Genomic DNA, 20,913 nt, shown 5'->3' with positions numbered 1-20,913 from the left:
TTCCACATATATTTTTATTAAAACAAGACCCGGTTTTTGACTTACAAAGTCATCATCAGGCCTATATGTGGAATAACCAAGTATTTATTTTTCTGAAATGAATCGCTTCCACAAAGTGATGCCTGAAACCATTCTATTCAAATTAGGGTCATTGATCCTTGAATTTTAAGAGCTGGATATACATGGAAAACTTTCAAAACAACCTGGTGATAAACATTAATTATGATGGTAACGTTTGGAATAAAAATGAAGACTTTTCTCTAGAAAATATTTTTTAGTGAAAGAAAAAATATTTGCACTAGTTTTCATGGGAAATTTTTCCTGTAGTATAGAATAATGTGGATCGTGGTAGTCCAGGGGTGAGCGTTGGACTACTGACCTCAGGGCTTGGGTTCGATTCCCGGGCAACAGGGAAATGGACACCCTCAGCTTCAACCCAGCTATATGATTTTTCGTATACTCGATCTGCCTCGGAAACAATAACCGGCACAGGGAAAGAAACTGACCCCCCCTACCCTGATTTGTGAATTTCACACTCCATCAAGCTTAGTACCGGGTGAACTCAACCATCACCTACCATACCAACCTTTGGGTTAATTATTGTGTATATGTTTTACTATATAAAAATAGGTTTTAAATAATTATTTTACTGCACATTCACGTATGCTTACTTAGTGTTATCTTTATTATTTATAACATTGTTTCAGTGTGAATAAAGACATGTTAAATTAAAACAATATCAACTTCCATTAGTTGATCATTAAGTCTTCATTGCAAACAATTCACACTATCTGTGTATCATTTCCTAAGCATTGAGTGTTCCAAAAAGAGAAGGAAAATTTTTGATTGTTATCATAATCTTCCCTGCTGGGTAAATGTGACAATTTTTTTTTATTGTCTGACAACCTTCTAAGTTTGAGGAAATAATGATATAATATGAAAGACAGAATGTATTTACAAATATGTATTATTTTCTTTGAGCTTACACTTTTTTATTAGGAGAGGAACTACCCAACCAAGCTTCATTGTTAGGTTGTTCCTGTCCCTTCTATTGTATTTTTTTATTGTGAGAATAGTAAATTAAAAGCATGTAATAATCTCTGTGGGACAGTGAGATTTTATTTAAATTCTATGTTCAAAATCAAATTATCCTGTGGCTATATGGTGATATAAACAAGTTGTACTTTTCTAACTTTATTATAGGAATGAAAAATTGTATAAATCTTAGCTTCTTTAGTGTAAATTGATTTTTACTAACATTTATTGTAAATATTTTGGGTATATAATATTATAGTAAAGGAAAGTTACATAAAATGGTTTATAACAGTATTAATTTTTGATAGTCAAAACCTTTTTGCTCATAATCACTATTTTTATTTTTAGGCTGTAGAGGGAATTTTAGGTGTCTTATCTCAGGTTCCTAATGAGCCAGAAACAAAGCTAAGATTCAGAAATTTCCATTTCTGTGTATTGAAAGAGTTACAAGATCCACGGGCTTATGGAACACAGTGGACAAATAAACAAATTACTAGGTAAGTTCGTATTTTGGGCCTTAGATTTTGTGTGGAAAAGGTTATTAAATGATCTTTGCAATATTAGACTCCACTTCTAATAACTCCCTTTATATTTTAAGTTGGGAAATGAATTCATGTCCTATTCATTTTAATATTTAATTATGAAAACAAGAATGTTATCATTTCATGGCAAAATCATCATTGGAAATAAAATTGTTCTTCAAAAGAGCAATGTCCAATCGTGGATCATGTCCTCTTTAACAACCACCATGAATTAAGAAATGAAAGAGGCTCAGCTTTATGCAAATTAACAAAATTACCTCTCATATTTGTAGATGAGGGTTAAATAAGTATAATTGTAAAGTAAATAATATATATTTCTAGGTTTTCCATAGCTTGTGTTGTGTATAATCCCGCAAAAGATGATTGAAAAAGGTATCAGAAATAAATAAAAAACTAGAATTATAATTAATACAAGCAACTTGTAAGTATAGTTAATGAAATAGAAAAAGAGCAGATGACAAAACATAATATTGACCATGCCAAGTAGTTTCAAAGGCTTAAGAAAGTCAGCATGGCATTGAAAATAAACTAAATTCAATTTAATTAAAATATCATAGTGAAGAAAAAAAGATTATGCATTCCATTAAATTAATATGTGCTCCAGGTCATGTTTACTCTATTTGTGAAATTTCAAGAAGTTAGCTGCCTGTAAAAAAGCACCACCAGGGCAATATTTATTTTGTTTTAATATCACCTTTTACTTAAGGAGATGAAGGATAGGGGCTCTCACATAATGCAAATTTTAATGTATTCTTCCATCATGTCTTGCAAGGTGGTCTTTTTTTGTCTTGTGAGGATTTTGGAATAACCTTATTTTAAAAATACATTATGTAATTAGCTTTCTATATATGGTAAATACATGCCTATTTGCCAATATAAGTCAAGGACTTAATACTTAACTTTCCCTAACATATTTATTCAGAGTTTGAATTTATGGGTTATTTCATCTTGACATAATTATATATCTTAATTAGTAATATGTTTACATTATATCATCACACCCTCCCATGAACTATAACCTTGATGTGGTAGAAGGGCTTGTGCGTTCCGATAACCCCTAGAGCTGGGCTCGTGGGAGCAATGTCAATTGCTCCTGGTAGGGTCACCCATACCAGATTGGTCGGAGGATTGGAGCCTGAGGAGAGGTAGCCCATGTAGCATCTGTTCTTCAGTGACTTGGTTGCAAAGGCATCTGACTCCCGTGAGGCAGCCATTGAGAGATAGTGTCACATTACTACATTATTGGGGAAGGCAATGGGGAACCACGTCAATTATTATTCCCATGACTTTTATGATGGACAGTATAGAGAATATCAGTCCTGGTAACTACAGGACTCAGCTCAATCAGCTGCGTGTTATGCCAGGCAGAAGGAGAGGCAAGGCCGCTGCGGTCGTCATCTCATGAAACCTTTGCAAAGCAAAACCGACAATAGCAGCACAGAGGATGCAGAAGTAGGAACTTAAAATGTTAGCACAATGTTGAGGACGAGAAAATGAGAGAATAGGAAGCAAGAGATGGAAAGAGGAAATATTGATGTTTTAGGTCTACAGGAGGTGAGATGGAAGGATAGCAGGGATTATTAGTGATAGTTGTAGAATAACATACTGCGGAGGGGGCAAGAGCCAGCGAGGGAGAAAACAATTGAGTTCTGCTGGAGACATGGGTTAATCATCACCAACACTTGGTTTAGACATCATAAAAGGCATAGGTGTACATGGAAAATGCCAGGAGACTCAGAAAGATATCAGTTAGATTATATTATCGTTAGGTTGAGGAACAGCATGATCTATTCACAGTTTCCTGGTAGCAGATGCAGTCTGATCACAATTTAGTAGTTACGAGGTTTCAGCAGGCTGTATAATGGAGTATCACCAGGTCGTTGATAAATCATGAGTGAGGGAAAGGAACTGAGTACTTGTGAGTAAAAATGGAAGTATATCAAAGAAAAGGTTATCAAAAGCTGCAAAAGGAGCTATTGGAACTGTTAATAGGAAAAGGACTAGGAAACTATGGCTCACAGATAAGATGATTAGAAAGGTAAATGAGAGGAGGAAATGGAAGAATTGTAACTACAGGTAGAAGGAAGTAAAAATAGTTAAATAATAATAAATTGAGATAGGTATCAAATAGAGAAAAATAAGTGTGGCGGAAGACACATTGCGATGATATTAAAGGTTTGCAATGGAAGGTTGAAGTTGGTGCGCCATACAAGAAGGTTAAAACACAAAAGGGAAGTAAGAAAGCAACATCTTTGTTGACAGTTAAGAATAAGTCGTGTAAAATTCTAGTTGAAGCAGAAAACATACAATAGGGAAGGAATATATAGAAGAACTGTATGTTAAAGTACTTGGGCCAGTAAAGTTAGATATATAAAGAGAATAAGATGTAGATAATGAGACAGAAAGGGCATCAAGAGAAATGAAATCAAAAAAGAGCCTAAGGGATAGACAACATTCCTGCAGAACTACTAAAAGGTTTAAGAGAAGGTGGGAGGAAGAGTCTAAATGGACTAATTTGTAGAATCTATGAGTTAGGAATCTGAGATCAGTGTTTGTTCATATTCTGAAAAAGTTAAAGGAATGTTAGAACTACAGAACAAAAAGTTAGAGATTACACATACAGCTAAAGTGGTTCTCAAGATCACCAACAAAATAATGAAGAACAGGGAAGCTGATGACTTGTGGGGTGATCAGTTTTGGTTCAGAGGCATGTGTGATGCTATTGCAATAATGAGATCATTATTACTGAAGAATATAGAAAACAATCAAGACATATTTGCCTGTTTTGTTGATTTCGGGAATTCGTGAAGAGTGAATCAGGGAAAAATAATGAATATATATCAGAAAATAAGAATAGATTTGAGGGTTAGGAAACTAATTCACAAACTGTACATGTCTCAGGCTGCTCAGGTGCGAGTGGAGATTGGAGAGTCAGGATGAGCAGTGTAAGAAAGAAGAGTAAGACAGGGTTGTCCATTATCACTTTTTCTGTTCAACGAATACTAGGAGGAATTGATTAAAGGAGCATGGAAAGAATGGGAAATAGGAATGGAAGCTGGTGGGCAATTTTTAAAATTAGTTAGGCTTGCTGATGACCAAGCTTTAGTTTGTCAGTCAGCCAAGGGGTTGTAAGCATTGCTGAATGAATTGGAAATTCACTGCGTTAGATATGGAATGAGAATCAATATAAATAAAACAGCAGTTATGTGGTTTTCCAGAGAGAGAAAGGATAACTTAAACGTTAAAATAGGAGAACAAAAACTAGAGCAGGTGGAACAGTTCATTTATCTCGGAAGATTACTGGACCGAAACGGTCAAAGTAGTGGAAACATAAAGAGAAGAATTGTGTTAGGCAAAGAAGCTTCACTAGGAAGAAGGAATTGATGGCAGGGACTCAAGTTAGGATATTAAGAAAAGGTTTATACTTTGATTTAATTATTAATTTTGAAATTCCTTCAAACTTTGATATGGAGCGTAGTTATGTACGGTACGGAAGCATGGTCTTTGAAGCATGATGATAGGCATAGTTTGGAGGCTTTTGAAATGTGGGGGTGGAGAAAGTGAAGTGGACAGAAAGGAAAACAAATGAGGAAGTACTGGTTATGGTTGGGAAGGAGTTGGGAGAAATCATAAAGACATAAAAAATGGATTCGGAGCATATTGATTGGCAATGGGGTGTTGAAGGCTGTGATAGAGGGGAGAATGTTGGGAAAATGAGGAAGGGGCAATGAAAGGATTGGGATGTTGAACAAAAAGAAGGAAGGATGGAAGAATATGGAGGTAAAGAGGCTTGCTGTAGAGTAGGATTTTCGGTTGTGTTTTGTTACGAGAAACAAAATATTAATTTGGTAGTTGTGTCCATCCAAAACCTGCCTTAAGCGATTGATTAGCTTTAATAGAAATAATAATATCATCACATCTCATCTTACATTATGCTTCACATAATAGGAATTCTGTCTAAATCTGAAAATTCTGTTGCAAAGGAAACACTTGGTTTTTCCACATAAAATATTTATTCACGACCTAGGTTTCGACGCTCAGCGTCATCTTCAGGTGAAATACAGGCCAAAATCTTTCTTTGTGGAAAAACCAAGTGTTTCCTTTGCAATATGTATCGTTTCCACAAAGTGACGCCTGAAGCTATCTCCTTTTGAAAATTCTGTTATTGTTTTGACAAGGGATGTACGGTGGTAAAATATATGGTTAAATTTCTTTTATTCACCGAAAGAAACAAAAGAGGAAAAAGTAATGAAAATATTGCCATGGCTAACTGGCCAATAAATCTGTGGTCATATTGTCTAGGCTTTATTGAATTTGACATTTAACATGTATCAGTGTACAGTGGAACATTTATGCTTGCATTAATACATTTATATTCCTTAAAAGTAAGATAACCTTCTCTCCTATCCTCACTCTATTAGATCTATTGTTAAAAAATTGGTTTTCTGGCATAATTATTTTGCACATTTTTGTTTGGCTTCAATTTTATATTGAAATATTAATTTGATACCGCCTGACAAAGGTTTTGCCATTTTCTAAGTGCAAATGCACTGTGTGTTTTCTGAAATTCCTAGCTTCTTAATTTTGATTAATTTTTGTGTTGTTTTTAAATATACTCGCTCTTGATTCTCCCAGATGCCTTATTGAATCAAGAGAAGAATACAAATTTAATGTGGAAGCTGTTGACCTTCTAATTCGTGCTCATATGATAAACCTTCCCCAACTGGATTTACATATTGCACAAAGTATGGAGAATGGCCATAATTTCCATGCAGTAATATTTGCGATGAAACTTGTCCAGCTCTACCTGATTGACGAAAGGCACAACAACTATTTGACTGAAAATGATTTGTGTAATACCATTGAGATGTTGGCACGAATATCACTTCATGCACGGCAACCACCAGAAGGGTAAGATATAATTTTAGAGTCATAAAAATATTTTGTAAACTTTGATGTTTAGCTTTGCCTATTATTTCACAAGTATCCAGCTTCGAATTTCAGTGATGGAATAAGCTCAAAACATTCTAATAATGATCTGTTTAATTCATTGTTAAGTTTTAACAACGTGATAAGTATAAAAAGTGTATTTATGGCTCTCTTTGTGGACCTTGGGTATTGATATACATCCAGTTTTAATTTTAGGATAAGAACTGAAGTAAAAATTGTTAAGCAATTTGGCTGTGTTGCCCCTTATAAAGTGTACATGGTACAATAAAATTCAATCAATCCATGTCCTTGACAGAATTCGTAGACAAAGATCATAATATATCATTTTTGCCATTGAAATCTTAAATTTTGAGCATAAATAGTGTTTGATGAATTAGTAACTTGAATAGCTAAAGATCGTTTCACACTCAAGTAAGCTGGATACTAGATATTTGATGATTTAGTGAATTGAGTGAAAACAGTTAAAGATTGTTTCATACTCATGCAAGCTGAATATTATTTAAGGCCTGTTGCTATAGAACATAAATGGATGTCTTAAGTTTGTATTTAATAATTGATATTTGTTGATGTTCACATTTCATAGGCGGTTTTGTTTATTGTATCAATACAGCATTGTTCCACTTGGTGGAAATATTTTTGTCTCTGTTAGCATTAATATGTATATCAGTTGATTTCATTCCACGTTTTTGCATCATTTCAATAATTACAATGAGTTGGTATTACTGAAAATGTTGACGTGATGGTTGGTTACAAAAAAGTTTATGTAACCTGCTTTTTACCCAAACATACAAGGGTATGCTGAAAAGTAATGCACACATGTTTGTAGACCTGAAACAAAAACAAATAGCTAGATCAAATTATTACCCTTGACGTGTCTCTTGAGGTGAGGAAAAAACAAAATTCGCAAAGGGCAAGAATGGGGGAATAAGGAGGGTGTGGAGTCAGTTCAAATTTCAGGTTTCGCAGAGCCTCTTCAGTTGCGCGCGAGGTGTGTGGACGTGTGATGTCATGTTGCAAGATTATTGGTGCCAGACGGCCTTTAACAGGACAAACTTCTTCCTTGGATATTCCAATATGGTCTGTGGCAGTGGTCAGACGTCCGCTGTGTGTTTCTTTAACAATTATGGCTTTTCCAGGCTCGCAACCACGAAATTTTACTACCCACTGATTTACAGCAGATGTATCAACATCATGGTCATCATAAACAGACGTAAAACAACAATGAATCTCAGTAGGAGTCACTTTTTCAGCAGTTGAAAATTAGATTACAGCATGCTGTTTAACCCTCTTTGGCATAGCACTAGAACACGTCTCTATACTTCCGCTGAATGAAACACCCTGAAAACTGTGCATGCATGTTAAGGGGAATGTTACTTCCACATGTCAGCAGGAATGCTTCTGATGGTCATTTGGTTTGTGGTCTACAAGCATGTGTGCATTAGTTTTCAGCCTACCCTCGTATTTATCATTGGATATCAAGTAGCCTCAGGATAAGCATATAGTAACAATATTGTAAAATTGGTTGACTTTATAGGTATGTGCTCAGGATGTTTTGTGATATCACTTTAAAAAATATATTTGTCCATTACAATTAAATTTACCAATAAGTGAATAGTATCATGGCCATTAATTATGAATGCTTGTCCTCTTCTTAAACTAAGTATTGACATAAAATAATAGTGATATAGTTATTTACAATAATAAATAGGTTGATACATGAGTATTCCTTGACATGCATTCAAATTGTAATGGGAAAGTATTTTGGGAATCCAAGCATAAGTGGGTATGTAGCACAGGTTTTATTCTTTTATAGATTTATTAGAACAAAGAATAGAAATTCACACTAAGTGAATAGCAGAATGTGCATTTCTCAGAAAGCTGAACCAATCGCATAGACAGTTAGGAAAAAACATACAAATTACTGGCAAAGGAACAATTTTAAAAAGGATTGCTAATGTGGATATTTTGCATATGATGCTGATTAAAGTAATGCTGTGTAGATAGTATGACTTATTTTTTGCACAGAAAAACTATGTATTTGCCCACTTTGAAAGAGGATATGAAATTCTCAGGTCAAATGAATGTGAGGGAAATGAAAAAGGGAAAGTACAGATTGTAAAAAATTTTAAATTTAAACATTAAATACTATGGAAAATTTGATTTTGTGAAATTAAAAACTTATAAGGAAGCCCATGTATTTAAAACTTGTATTATTTCAAAAAGTACGTAGAAATTTCAAAGCTTTTACTTTTCTTTGTAATTGTATTAAAATTTTGAAGTACTGAGAAGAGAGTATCATGGTTAAACCACATATAGGCAATCAAGAGTTTACTGTAATTTATTATACGTGGAATTTCTTCAGTTATACTTAGTACTTTTGTATGACTAAAATTTCATTGAAAATACATGCAATAGCTTAATTTTATGTGATGTTGCGATAAAGTAATAATGATTTGGAAAAGATCCGTTCCAATAAATTTCATATGGTTCTGAGTTCTCATAATTAGATGTTTTACTGTACATTTCAGTGATTTTATGGTGACTATTTCCACATAATTTTAATGAAAATTACGGTAATTCATGTATCACTTTTTTCATTCTATGTTTTCACTTCTGTCAATATGTTTCTTTTAGCCTTCCATCCCTGATAGAAATGCTTCGTGCTACTCATGACCCAGGTTCCCTGGGTGATCGTGCACCTGGAGGACCCACTTCTCACATACATTCAGGAATCTTACAAGTGAGTTGTGTGAGTGATCAAGAAACCTATGCTATATTATTAGAAAACTTTCCCTTCTCTACTATTATTTTTTTGCACATTTTTCCAGGCAAGGGAATTTGATGATCCACCTGGGTTACTTGAAAAGACAGAATTCCTTCTACGAGAATGGGTGGAAATATATCATGCTCCCTCCACGAGCAAAGATCCTGGTAAAGCTTTCAGCATGTTTGTACATCAGGTAAAGCATTATGTTTGCATCTAGTACTGTGTTATTATTCACATTCACTGTTTTATTCCTTGTAGGTTTGTGCATAATATAATACATTCTTGTCAACATTCATCATTTTTGTTATGTCTCTTGCCATGTGTGCTAATACCTGGACTTGTAAAAACATGACACTCTCAGCCTATTTATATTTTCATTAGTTTCAAAGTTTAATTTACACATGATTCTCAATTCTAATCTCTAAGTAAGATAATTAGTGTTATTGAAAAAATAGCTTTTTGAATTGAAAGTTCAGAATTTTCTTGTTAAATTCTGATTTAATAAGTCAATTATCTCATGGTGCATGGAGTGGGTGAGGTTAACCTGTATGATGATTTATGTTATGGAGGTTTACCTAGTGCACAAAATAATTGTGGTTGTTTAGTATTTAAATTTTCCAATAGAAGCCTTGCTTTTCAAAAGGTTTTGTGCAATGCAATATGAAATTAGCCCAGCTGTGGTTCAGATATTTTTAAAAGACTTCAAAATAGAGGAATCTCATGGTTAAAAAATAATGTCCAATTATCTCTGAATAATTGAACTCTGTATTTTTTTGCAAAACTTTCAATGGTCATGAATTTTCACAAAGTAGAGCCTGAACCCATCGAATTAATTTCCCCTAATCTTGAAGTGTTATAGTTTAAGAACTTACAATTTTGATTGTGCATGGAGCAGTGGTGACAATAGCCCAGCACAGGAAAGTTGATCTAATAAGAAGTAATTTTATATAAACTAAGACCCAATTGTTTGTCAAAGAAGTTGAGTAATGTGTTGTGTAAGATTATTTTGGTTAAGTTGTTCATTCCTTTAGATTTGGTAAAACTGCTGGGAAAATGTTTCGATATCATGCTTTGCTGTAAAAAAATGAAATTATCATGTAATGGATTTGTTTTTCACAGAAAATTTTTATATAGTATATGTATGCCTTTGTAAAGCCATACCCATTATACTGGACTGGCATAATTAGTGTATAATGTTCCAACATTTTAGTCCAGAAAATTAGCACTGTCAAGAAATATTCAGGTAATTTGAAAAATATTTGTGAGCAAGTTTTTGCTGGTGAAAAATCATTTTCAGCCCTTAAGATCCAGAAAATAACTAATCAGAAAATATTTTGCTGATGGCCTTCAAAATGTTCCATACTTATATGTATAAAGCTTATTTTTATCGTATACTATTCATATAACATTTTATCAAGCATTTGCCCAGCATCAATCATAATATTCTTAAGAGCACTAGATGAATTTTTGTTCAATCTAATGTTCTATTAATACCTGTAGTTAAAAAATCATTACTGCCTCATTTGTACTTACAATCATTTTTTATGTGATCACATGATCATATGAGGTATATTGAAAGGCACTACATGAATTGTTACACCTCATGTGTAAAATTATGGCATTGTTTTATTTTTTTTAATATCTTCATAAAATTATAGATTTGTATGTATGTAGAATGGATGAACTGAGTTTTTTCTTCAGAACTGTGCATTTTTATTTGCAGATGAATTGCCATGGGATACTAAAAACTGATGATCTTATCACCCGCTTCTTCCGATTAAGTACTCAGATGTGTGTTGATCTGTGCTACCGTGCTATAGCTGAACAAAATACTGCTGCCACTACGCTTGTTCGAGCAAAGTGCTTCCATACTTTGGATGCATTTGTACGGCTCATTGCTTTACTTGTTAAGCACTCTGGTGACTCAAACAACACTGCCACCAAAATTAATCTTTTAAATAAGGTAAGCTTCAATATGCCCATTTTTTTAGTAGTTTTTAATTTATTAGAGAATCTGAATTTTATTTTTGTTCATAAGAATTGTAAGGGTTAATAAAAAATATTCTAGGTATTTTTTAGTAATACAACAGTAATTGAATTAAAATGGCAACTTTACAGAAGCTTTGGTGCTATATTTTGGAGCCTAAAACCATAGGAGAATGCATTAATGTGACTTATTGTTGAGAGAGCAGGGGTTCAATGTGTAAAGTGTTTTGTAGTTCTATTTTCTTGCAAAATGCATTTCAAAAGGAAAATTCGTTTATTAATTCCTATTTTGATCTTATTTATTGAGGGCATGTAACATAAGAAGAGTTGAAATAAGCAATTTGAGATTGATGTTAATTTGGTCATAGATATTTGAGTGGTGTTTTTACTGAACAAGTTGGAACACCATATCCCTAGATCCTGGGTGAGTTTAATGTGAAACATGTTTTGATAAAACTTGGCATTTGCCTTCTCATCCAAGATGAATCAAATCAGCATGTGGCAATCAGTCTTTGAATTTTGAAACACATGGAAAATAATAACACTTTTTGCCTGATTTGTATCTTAATTGGTAAGTGCTCAGTGTCTGAATATAAAACAAACTAAATAAATGCTAGAGTGAAAGATATCATCTTCATTTCCATTAAAGGAAGGAAAGTTGGTGTGATCAAATTTCAAGGTGATGCTTTTCTTTTTTTGGTGTGGAAGGTCTGTTTTACCATAATTTATTCATCAAGATCTGATTGTGTCTTTTCATTGTTCTTTTGCAATGAATTAAAGCAGAATTTGTCTGGATTCCTTTAAAGGCCATCTCACATGGCCTTTAATGCCATTGATTTCTTGTAAAGCAGATGATCTCAGTGGTGACTCAGTGTAGATGGTTGTGGTTTAAAGGGGTGTAAACTTCAAAATTTTTTAAATTCTTATTTTTTCTGCCATACACTTAACTTGAAATGGTTTTAGACGACATGGGCAAAGTATAAATTGTGTTAAAAGAAGAGTTTTATTTGAAAAAGTTTTTACAAAGAGGAGGTAGTTGACGGGTACCTTTTGTAAAGACAAAAAGAAAAAAATGTTAAAAATTTAATGCGGAGCTTAGTCATTTAGGCATCTGAAACTTGGTTTATGAGGCAAGATATTGTTGGGGTTTTTTTTAGATGAGGGTGAGGAAAAACTGAAATGAATGTTAGGAAGAATAAACTAGGAAGTTCAAGTAATGGTAGGGAAGGATAGACAATTTCACTGAAACTGTAGGAGCTGCCACTAGAGGAACTTCTTACTGAGTCTTTTCTTAATGCTCATTTTAATGTAACAATTCCAAAATCTAAAAATCATTCACCCTGACTGGGATTTGAAACAGGATCCCTCGATGTTTGGCCTAGTGCTTTAACCTGTTAAACTATGGTGGCATCCTCTTACCCTCTGAAATTTTAAGGCCTTTAAAGGAAAAAGGTATTCCTTCAAACCTAAACTGGCTGAAGCATTCGGCTAGACATTGAGAGATTCAGGGTTGAATCCTGGTCAAAGTGAATGAATTTCACACTTTGACATTTTTGCATTGAAAGTCAAAACATATAGGTATGTGCAAGTCATATTGAGTGGCAGTAGAATATTAAAGACTGTGATAACAGGGGAGAGAGGTGCATAAGTGAATTATTGTGAGGTAAAGATTAGACATATCATTATATAAATCTTATTGCAATTCAGCAATTGTGCATATCGGATGCAATGAAAGGGAGTAGAAAGTGCATGTAGTTAAGAAATGATTGGTATGATATTTGTATTAAGGATATTTTTTGTCATGTCAGTTGGGGTTTAAAATTATATGAAATATTTAAAGCAGTGCTCAGTTCATGGGACCATCAAAAATTATCTTTACTGGTTGTCTACTGTTAATAGTAAATAAGTCTATCTTGTTCTGCTCTATAAAAGTGTTCTGCTCTATACTTCAAGGTTACTCCTTGAATGAAATTAGCAGTACCTAATGCATTGAAAAAATTACCTGATGCCTTTACATCTTTCCCTTCTTTAGGTAGTTTTTGTTGTAATTAAAGTAACTGGATTTAAGATTTTATGCTCAGGTGACTTTGGAGTTTTGCTGTGTATGGAGCATTTTGTATTGCATGTGTTAAAGCCTGAATGCCCCTACAACATTAAGGAACTGTCATAATTGCAGTAACTGATGAATCTTACAGTTTCTCCGTATTTTCTAAGGTGTAATAAAAAAATCATGATGTTGATTGTCACTCAAAATTGTGTGTTTTCACAATTCTATGAGTTATCATAAATCTCTCACATGCTTGGTAGCAGTTGTTCTGCTTCATCAATGTGCTATGCTATTAATGTTCTCCATGCAGCCTCCTTATTTTATTGCAAGTCCCAACTGACATGGATTCATATTGACCTAGCATTAATGTGTTATGCTGTAATTTGACCTTACTACTCAGGTTGCTGGCTGTTCAGTATATGTCACCACTTTTCCATCACAGATGATTGCAGACAGACATACAGAGCAGTCAATATATTATATTTGAAGGATTTTTATGCATTTAAACTGGCTCCTTTTTGCTTCATAATACTATCGAGTTATTTTATCCATGAAAGTATAACTTGTATACTTATATATTGAAACTAATATGCATATCACTTAATGGTCAACCTATTCGGAAAATACCACCCCGTGTAAATATGAACATCCTGATATTTTGACTTTGTCTCTCATCACTGGTGAGGGATTAACTTTCCCCATAAATCACCTCACCAGTCTGAATTTTCTCCTCCTTTTTTGCTGAAACAGTGGTGTAAAAACCCTTTATGGCCTAAGGAAATATTAATTGAAGTAGTTTAAGTAGAGGTTGTGTAAGACACTCAATTTATCCTTTCCGTCTATCCCTAATGGTCCAATTGACCTTAGCTGTCGGTAGCCTCCCCTAAAACTCCTACTCCTACAAGCAAGGGCTTTATTAGATAATCTGATTGGCAAATCAAAAAACAGCATTATATGTCTTTCTAACTAAGTTCTTTTTATATTGTCAGTAGTAAAAACTAAAAATAAGCCAACTGACTGAGTTAGTTCATAAACATCAATAATGTATGTGTATTGCCTTGTCATGAGCTATGAGATTTTCAACTTGTTCAGATATTGTTGGGATGAATTAACTGCATATGACAAGTGAAACAAATGTAGTTATTTCATTTTACTGGCACTATTTTTATCTGTCTGGACCGATTTCTTCAATCTTGTAAATAGTTTTTCTGTCCATGATTCACAAAAAATACGTTTAACGTCATACTTAATTTGTAATATTAGAATATCTGGTTAATATATTTATCATTTAAATGTCTTAGATAAAATCATGAATTACTGAATAACCTCGGAAAACATTTTTGTAATAATTGATAAATGGCATATTAAATTGTCCTTGCCTCTTGCTAGTTGTTGACACCTTGATTATTTTATCTATACCTAACATTTTGCTCTGTTGTTATTCCAGGTTTTAGGTATTGTTGCAGGAGTATTACTCCAAGATCATGAAGTGCACATTGCAGATTTCCAGCAGTTGCCTTATCATAGAATTTTTATTATGCTCTTCTTGGAACTCAATGCCCCTGAACCCATTTTGGAAGCAATAAACTTCCAGGTAATATTAATAATTCGTATTAAATTAATCATTTCATTTGTGCTGTAATGTTCCAAGGCCTGTGTTTTATGCTATTATAAATAATTTTGCAAAATAAAAAATTTTGCAAGATTCTCCTCCCCCTGTGATGATTTACAGCATAATGACCGTCCCTGCATCCACTATATTTCTTTATAGCTGTAAACGAGGTATCATGTGGACAAAATGAAGTCAATGCACAACGTACCACATTCACATACACCACAGTTAACATTTAGTATTTTCATCACGATCATAGTGTGTGTGTGCAAGCACAAAACACGCACACATGCTCATATACATTAAAATATGTTTAATATGAAATGTTTTTATACCACCTTATAAAAATTCTCCTTCATGTATCAATATCCTGTTGCACCCTACTTTGTGAATGCATGATGGTACACATATGGTTAGTTCTGTGAGGGTTATGGCATTTGAATATAGATTATTCCTTGCATAACTATCAAAGAGACTAGTGAGGTCATTGGAATATGCATGACTGTGAGAAAATGTCAAATTCTCTTATACTGATAGGAGGTCACCTTTGGGGTACTCAGCCAAGACAATTGCTTGATGTGTTCGTTTTACACTGTGCTGTAGCCATTTACATACTCAAATAAATTAGCCCATTCAACAAAACAGTATACTACCTTGATCAAAAAGTTCCCGGAATAACCACCGTGTGGCGCTCCCATCGTTCCGATTTGAGTTCTGTTTTTTTTGTTAAATTGGTACATCTGTTGTTGATATTCCCTTTAAATCTTAGTGTCATAACTTGACATTTGCAAAAGTTACGTAGCCAAGAGTACATCTATCTCTGTGTGTGTTGGCGATTTTTTACAATTGCAGAAATGGATTTAAATTTGCAACAACGAACTTGTATTAAATTTTGCGTAAAAAACGGATTTAGTGGCGCACGGACGTTGGAAATGTTGGAAAAGTGTTTCGGCAACGATTCTCTAAAAAAAACGGTCGTTTACCAGTGGCACGAGCGGTTCAGAAGTGGTCGTGAGTCAATCGAAGATGATGAACGCAGTGGCAGACCATCGACATCGAAAGTCGGTGAAAAAATTGATAAAGTAAAAGAAATGTTGGTCAATAACCGCAAATTAACCATCAGAGAAATAGCGGAGGACTTGAACATTGCCTATGGATCCGCCCAAGACATTGTGGTTAATGATTTGGGTTTCCGTCGTGTAGCAGCAAAAATACCTCAATTTCATGCAAAAAAGAGACCGTGTTGACGTCGCAAAAGACATGATTTGCGAGGCTGAATCCGATCCCACATTCATCAAAAGGATCATTACTGGAGACGAGACGTGGGTTTATGAGTACGACACGCAATCCAGACATCAGGCAAGTGAATGGCGTTCACCAAATGAGCCGAGACCAAAAAAACCACGTAGTTTTCAGTCAAAAAAGAAGGCAATGCTGACGGTTTTCATGGATTACAACGGTGTAGTGCATCATGAATTTTTGCCAGAAGGCCAGACAGTAAACAAAGAGTATTATTTGGGCGTTATGAGACGTTTGCGTGAAGCAATTCGCCGAAAGAGACCAGAAATGTGGGCAGAAAACTCGTGGATTTTGCACCATGATAACGCACCGTCACACAGTGCTATCATTATTCGTAATTTTTTGACGAAAAATGCAACAAATACCATCCAACAGCCACCGAATTCACCTGATTTGGCTCCCTGTGACTTCTTTCTGTTCAATCGAGTTAAAAAACCATTACGGGGAACGCGTTTTAGCAGCCGAGAGGAAGTAATGGAAAAATCGCAGGAAGCACTGATGGACATTCCGAAAACCGAATATAAAAAATGTTTCGAGGATTGGATCAAGCGCTGGCATAAGTGTGTTGCAGTCGATGGGGATTACTTTGAAGGGGACAATATAGATTTAGATGAATAAACTTGTATTTTTAATTTTCTGAATAAATTCCGGGAAATTTTTGATCAAGGTAGTATACATAATTTGGGTTAGGCATATGGATTGATATGATGGCTGATATTTAATGATTGTCTTCTCAAAAGTGTATTAGGGGTTGTTTCCACTTTTTTTTTATTCAGATGCGAGTGGTTCTTTACTTTGGTTTTCGGTTTTGTTTCTTGTATGTGTTATATGGTATTTTATAAACAATGAAGCCTTACAATAGAATGCATAACTTGTTAAGGGATAAAGGTCATTGCCTATTTTGCATTTGTTGTTACTTTCTCATGTTCATTTGAGAACAAATTTTTAAAATATGTAATCAATTTTATCCACAAAACAATGCAAAGAACCGGTATTGACTGAAATTATTTCCATATGCGACTTATTATATCATAGGGTCATCTCCCAGAGAAACCTTTGCTTTATAGTATCAGTTGAGTTGAATTCACTAGTGTATAATGGCTGTGCTACCATTTTAATAATTGTAATCAAATAAGGATTGTTATGTGCATTGAAAAGTATGATGAAAAGCATGGGTCTGGTGCTAATAGCATTTATGAAAACATAATTAATTTTTCCATGTTTTTGAAGGCAATGGAGTAGATAATTAGTGATTTTTATATTTTTTGAGATCCATAACAAATTTTATACTTGAATTAAAGGACAGTTCAAAACCCACAGAGTGCACACCATTAAGCATTTAAAAGAATATTCCTAATGGCTTTTCTGTAGCAATTCACGTAAGAAACCAGTAATTACTAGCTACCAGTACAACTTAAGCATGAGATGTATTATTGTTCCTCATCATCATATAACTTTTTAATGGATCTTTAATTTTCACAGCTTTTAACTAATATGAACAGTTGTGGACTACATTCCACACAACAGACTGTGATGCAACATAGGTTTGTTAAAAGAGCAGTGAAGTATAAAAATCTAGAATCATTCTATGGGATCTTTAATACTGTGCCATGAATATTACCACCTTATGTATGGTTTTAGCATGTGTAAACCACCTATTCTATTAAATCACTTGGTTCTGGAACCAGTGTTATTTGTTTCAATTCTGATTTTTATTCCTTCAAGTGCTGCTGGATCCAAAGAACCAAACTGGCCTATCATGAGTACAAAATAAGTCTTTCACTGTTTCCTTTCATATTTAATTTCAGGTGCTGACAGCATTTTGTCATACCTTGCATATTCTTTGTCCTTCGAAGGCGCCTGGTTTTGCTTATGCATGGCTAGAATTGGTGTCTCATCGTGTGTACATTGGGCGGATGTTGGCCATCACTCCACAACAAAAGGTAGTAATTTTTTTTTTAAATGATGATCAATTGTAATCATTGGCAACTTCTCACCTTTTCAAAGCAAGTGGATATTAAACCCTTGAGATGTTCATTTCTTGAATGACAAGATGAATTAATTCATTGTTGATGATTAATTCAATTTTTATTGGAAAGATTTAATGTATGAACTTGACGTTCATTTAAATTTGAGAAATAGAGAGAGGGAGTGAATTTAAGAAGAGCCTACTGAGATCATCCAAGTTTAAAAGTGAAAGAAACTTTCCCAACATTCTAGTCAATGGTTGAAACCTGTTTGATGTTTTTTGCCATTTCCTTACTCATCTATTTTACCACCTAACCTTTGGTGTTTTTCTCTGATAGGGTTGGGGCATGTACGCACAGCTCTTAATAGATCTCTTCAAGTTTCTTGCTCCATTTTTACGCAATGCTGAACTGGCCAAGCCTGTCACACTGCTGTATAAAGGCACCCTTCGGGTTCTTCTGGTGCTTTTGCATGACTTTCCTGAGTTCCTGTGTGACTATCACTACGGTTTCTGTGATGTCATACCCCCTAATTGTATCCAGGTATGTATGCTTTAATTTTATTTCTTGGCATGATTTCGTTTGTTATAAATTATGCACAAGTTTTATTATTTATTATTTACTAGATCTTCGAATATCAAACAATAAGAATACTGAAAAACTATTGATGTATGTATAACCATGACTTGTAGGTAGTCCAGGGTAGTGTGTTGGACTACTGAACTTAGGGCCCGGTACGTATTTGATAGAAATTTGTGAAATTAGGGTCATTAATCCTTGAATATTGAGAGCTGGATAAAAATGGAAAACCTTCAAAACAACCTGGTGATAAACATTAATTATGATGGTAGCGTTTGGAATTAGAATGAAGACTTTTCACCAGAAAATATTATTTTGTGAAAGAAAAAATATTTGCACTGCTTTGTTTGCATGAGAAATTTTTCCTGTAGAATAGAATAATGTGTCGTGGTAGTCCAGGGGTAGAGTGTTTGACTACTGACCTGAGAGCCCAGGCTCAATTCCCAGGCAACTGGGAAATGGCCACCCTCAGCTTCACCCCAGCTATGTGATTTTTCGGGTAGTCAATCTTCCTGGGAAACCATAACCGACTCGGGGAAAGAAACTGACACCCTACCCTGATGAGAGAATTTCACACGCCGTGGCACTTAGGTACTGGGTGTATTCTACCATCACCCACCAAACTGACCTTCAGGTTGATTACTGTGGCTTGTGGTTTAACCATGGATTATGTTTTCTTGTTTGCTAGAATCATTATATCATCAAGTTTATATTAAGCTTGGTGAAATCTAGTAAGGAGATGCACTCCATTGCTTTTTTATTGCAGTATAAAAGATTTTAAAGTTTTTACAGTAATTTTATTGTCAATAGATTCTTTCATTGTAAATTACCTCACAGATTATAACCTCACTTTCTAGAATTCTACCTGTGTTGCAGCATATTGCAGTAACTCTTGCTGATTTTATCTGCTGTGAGCCTAGTTCTCATCCTTTACATTCCCTACTTCTAACTTCAGAACTCTTAAAATGTTATCCATGCTTCTTGAAATACAGCTAGCAGAATTATAAAGCTTGGGTTCCACTAGATACCCTCTCTTCAACTTCTCCAAACAGTATTTCTTCCTCTTAATGAATAATATTTTTTCACCTTATGTGTTTTGCTCAATTTTTATTTTTTATTCCTTTTCAATGCAGCATTTTCAGAGTGTAGAAATCATTAGCCTTGACCAGGATTCAATCCCGGATCCCTCAATGTCGGGCCAAGTGCTCTAGCCAGTTAAGCTACCAAGTTGTCCTCTTACATTCCAAAATTTTACACTCTTGAAATTGTTGCATTGTAATGCACACTTAGCAGATGACTCTGTTAAAAGTTACTGTCACGGCATCTCCGACAGTATTATGGAATTTGTCAAAGATAAAATACCTCTGTGTTTGAAGTTGGCTTAAACCTCGCAGACTGTGGCACCTCAGTAGTTAAACTGGCTAAAGCACTTGGCTGGATATTGAGGGATCTGGGTTTGAATCCCAGGATTAACTTGCTAAAAATTGCTCAGTTGGTGACTGGAATATGGAATTAAAACTATGTGTTCAGGATGTGGGAATAAACAATTTTTAAAAATATCATGGGCATGCTTTTGAAAAGTGTGTTTATGATATGGTATTTTTCTGCATTGATGCATATTCATGAGGAAAATTTCTTTAATGGAATTTTGCAAGTTTAAGTACATTTGTGAAGATATTTTGAAGCTTAGATTGTTGTTTGTATGAGTTGGATGCTCTATGGTTGCTCTTGTTGTTTATCCTTTTGGATAGCAGACTGATATATTTGGTTGTAGAATATTTTTGTTTCCTTTGTTGAATTTCTTTGCTTTCATTTTAGTTATGATAGGATTTCCTATGTTGAAGTTCTTTGGTTTTATTGTAATGATGATATTAACCTAGGGTAGGCTACTTGGCAAAATAGTAATTTTCATTTTGAATCAATTCCATTATTTTATAGTTAATGATTAAAGAACACTTGAGTGCTTAATTATAAATTGTGAATTTTTGCTTGTTTAATATTACCAAATCAATACTATTATGAGGTTGTATAAATTAATTAATTTCCTTGGGAAAAATATTTCTTCTTGCAATAGGATCTGGTGGAATTTATTTTACTTTAAAATAATTTTTAATTGTTTACTGTTGTTA

General features: G+C 34.2%; 1 protein-coding gene across 3 annotated transcripts in view; it reads left to right on the top strand.

The window, feature by feature from the left end:
• The window catches only part of Not1 (CCR4-NOT transcription complex subunit 1), a 79,365-nt gene that overhangs the window by 47,420 nt on the left and 11,032 nt on the right, over positions 1-20,913 (top strand). For all 3 annotated transcript variants that reach the window (XM_071590395.1, XM_071590393.1, XM_071590396.1), the window contains exons 30-37: positions 1,384-1,532; positions 6,213-6,488; positions 9,162-9,267; positions 9,356-9,487; positions 11,018-11,257; positions 14,775-14,921; positions 18,047-18,181; positions 18,545-18,748. In XM_071590395.1, coding sequence (XP_071446496.1) covers positions 1,384-1,532; positions 6,213-6,488; positions 9,162-9,267; positions 9,356-9,487; positions 11,018-11,257; positions 14,775-14,921; positions 18,047-18,181; positions 18,545-18,748 — 1,389 coding nt within the window. The remainder of the gene's footprint in view (positions 1-1,383; positions 1,533-6,212; positions 6,489-9,161; positions 9,268-9,355; positions 9,488-11,017; positions 11,258-14,774; positions 14,922-18,046; positions 18,182-18,544; positions 18,749-20,913) is intronic.

Source organism: Hetaerina americana, unplaced genomic scaffold, assembly GCF_022747635.1.
Source record: "Hetaerina americana unplaced genomic scaffold, ioHetAmer1.1.p SCAF_4, whole genome shotgun sequence".
Taxonomy (NCBI): Eukaryota; Metazoa; Arthropoda; class Insecta; order Odonata; family Calopterygidae; genus Hetaerina; species Hetaerina americana.
This window is presented reverse-complemented; position numbering and strand designations above follow the sequence as displayed.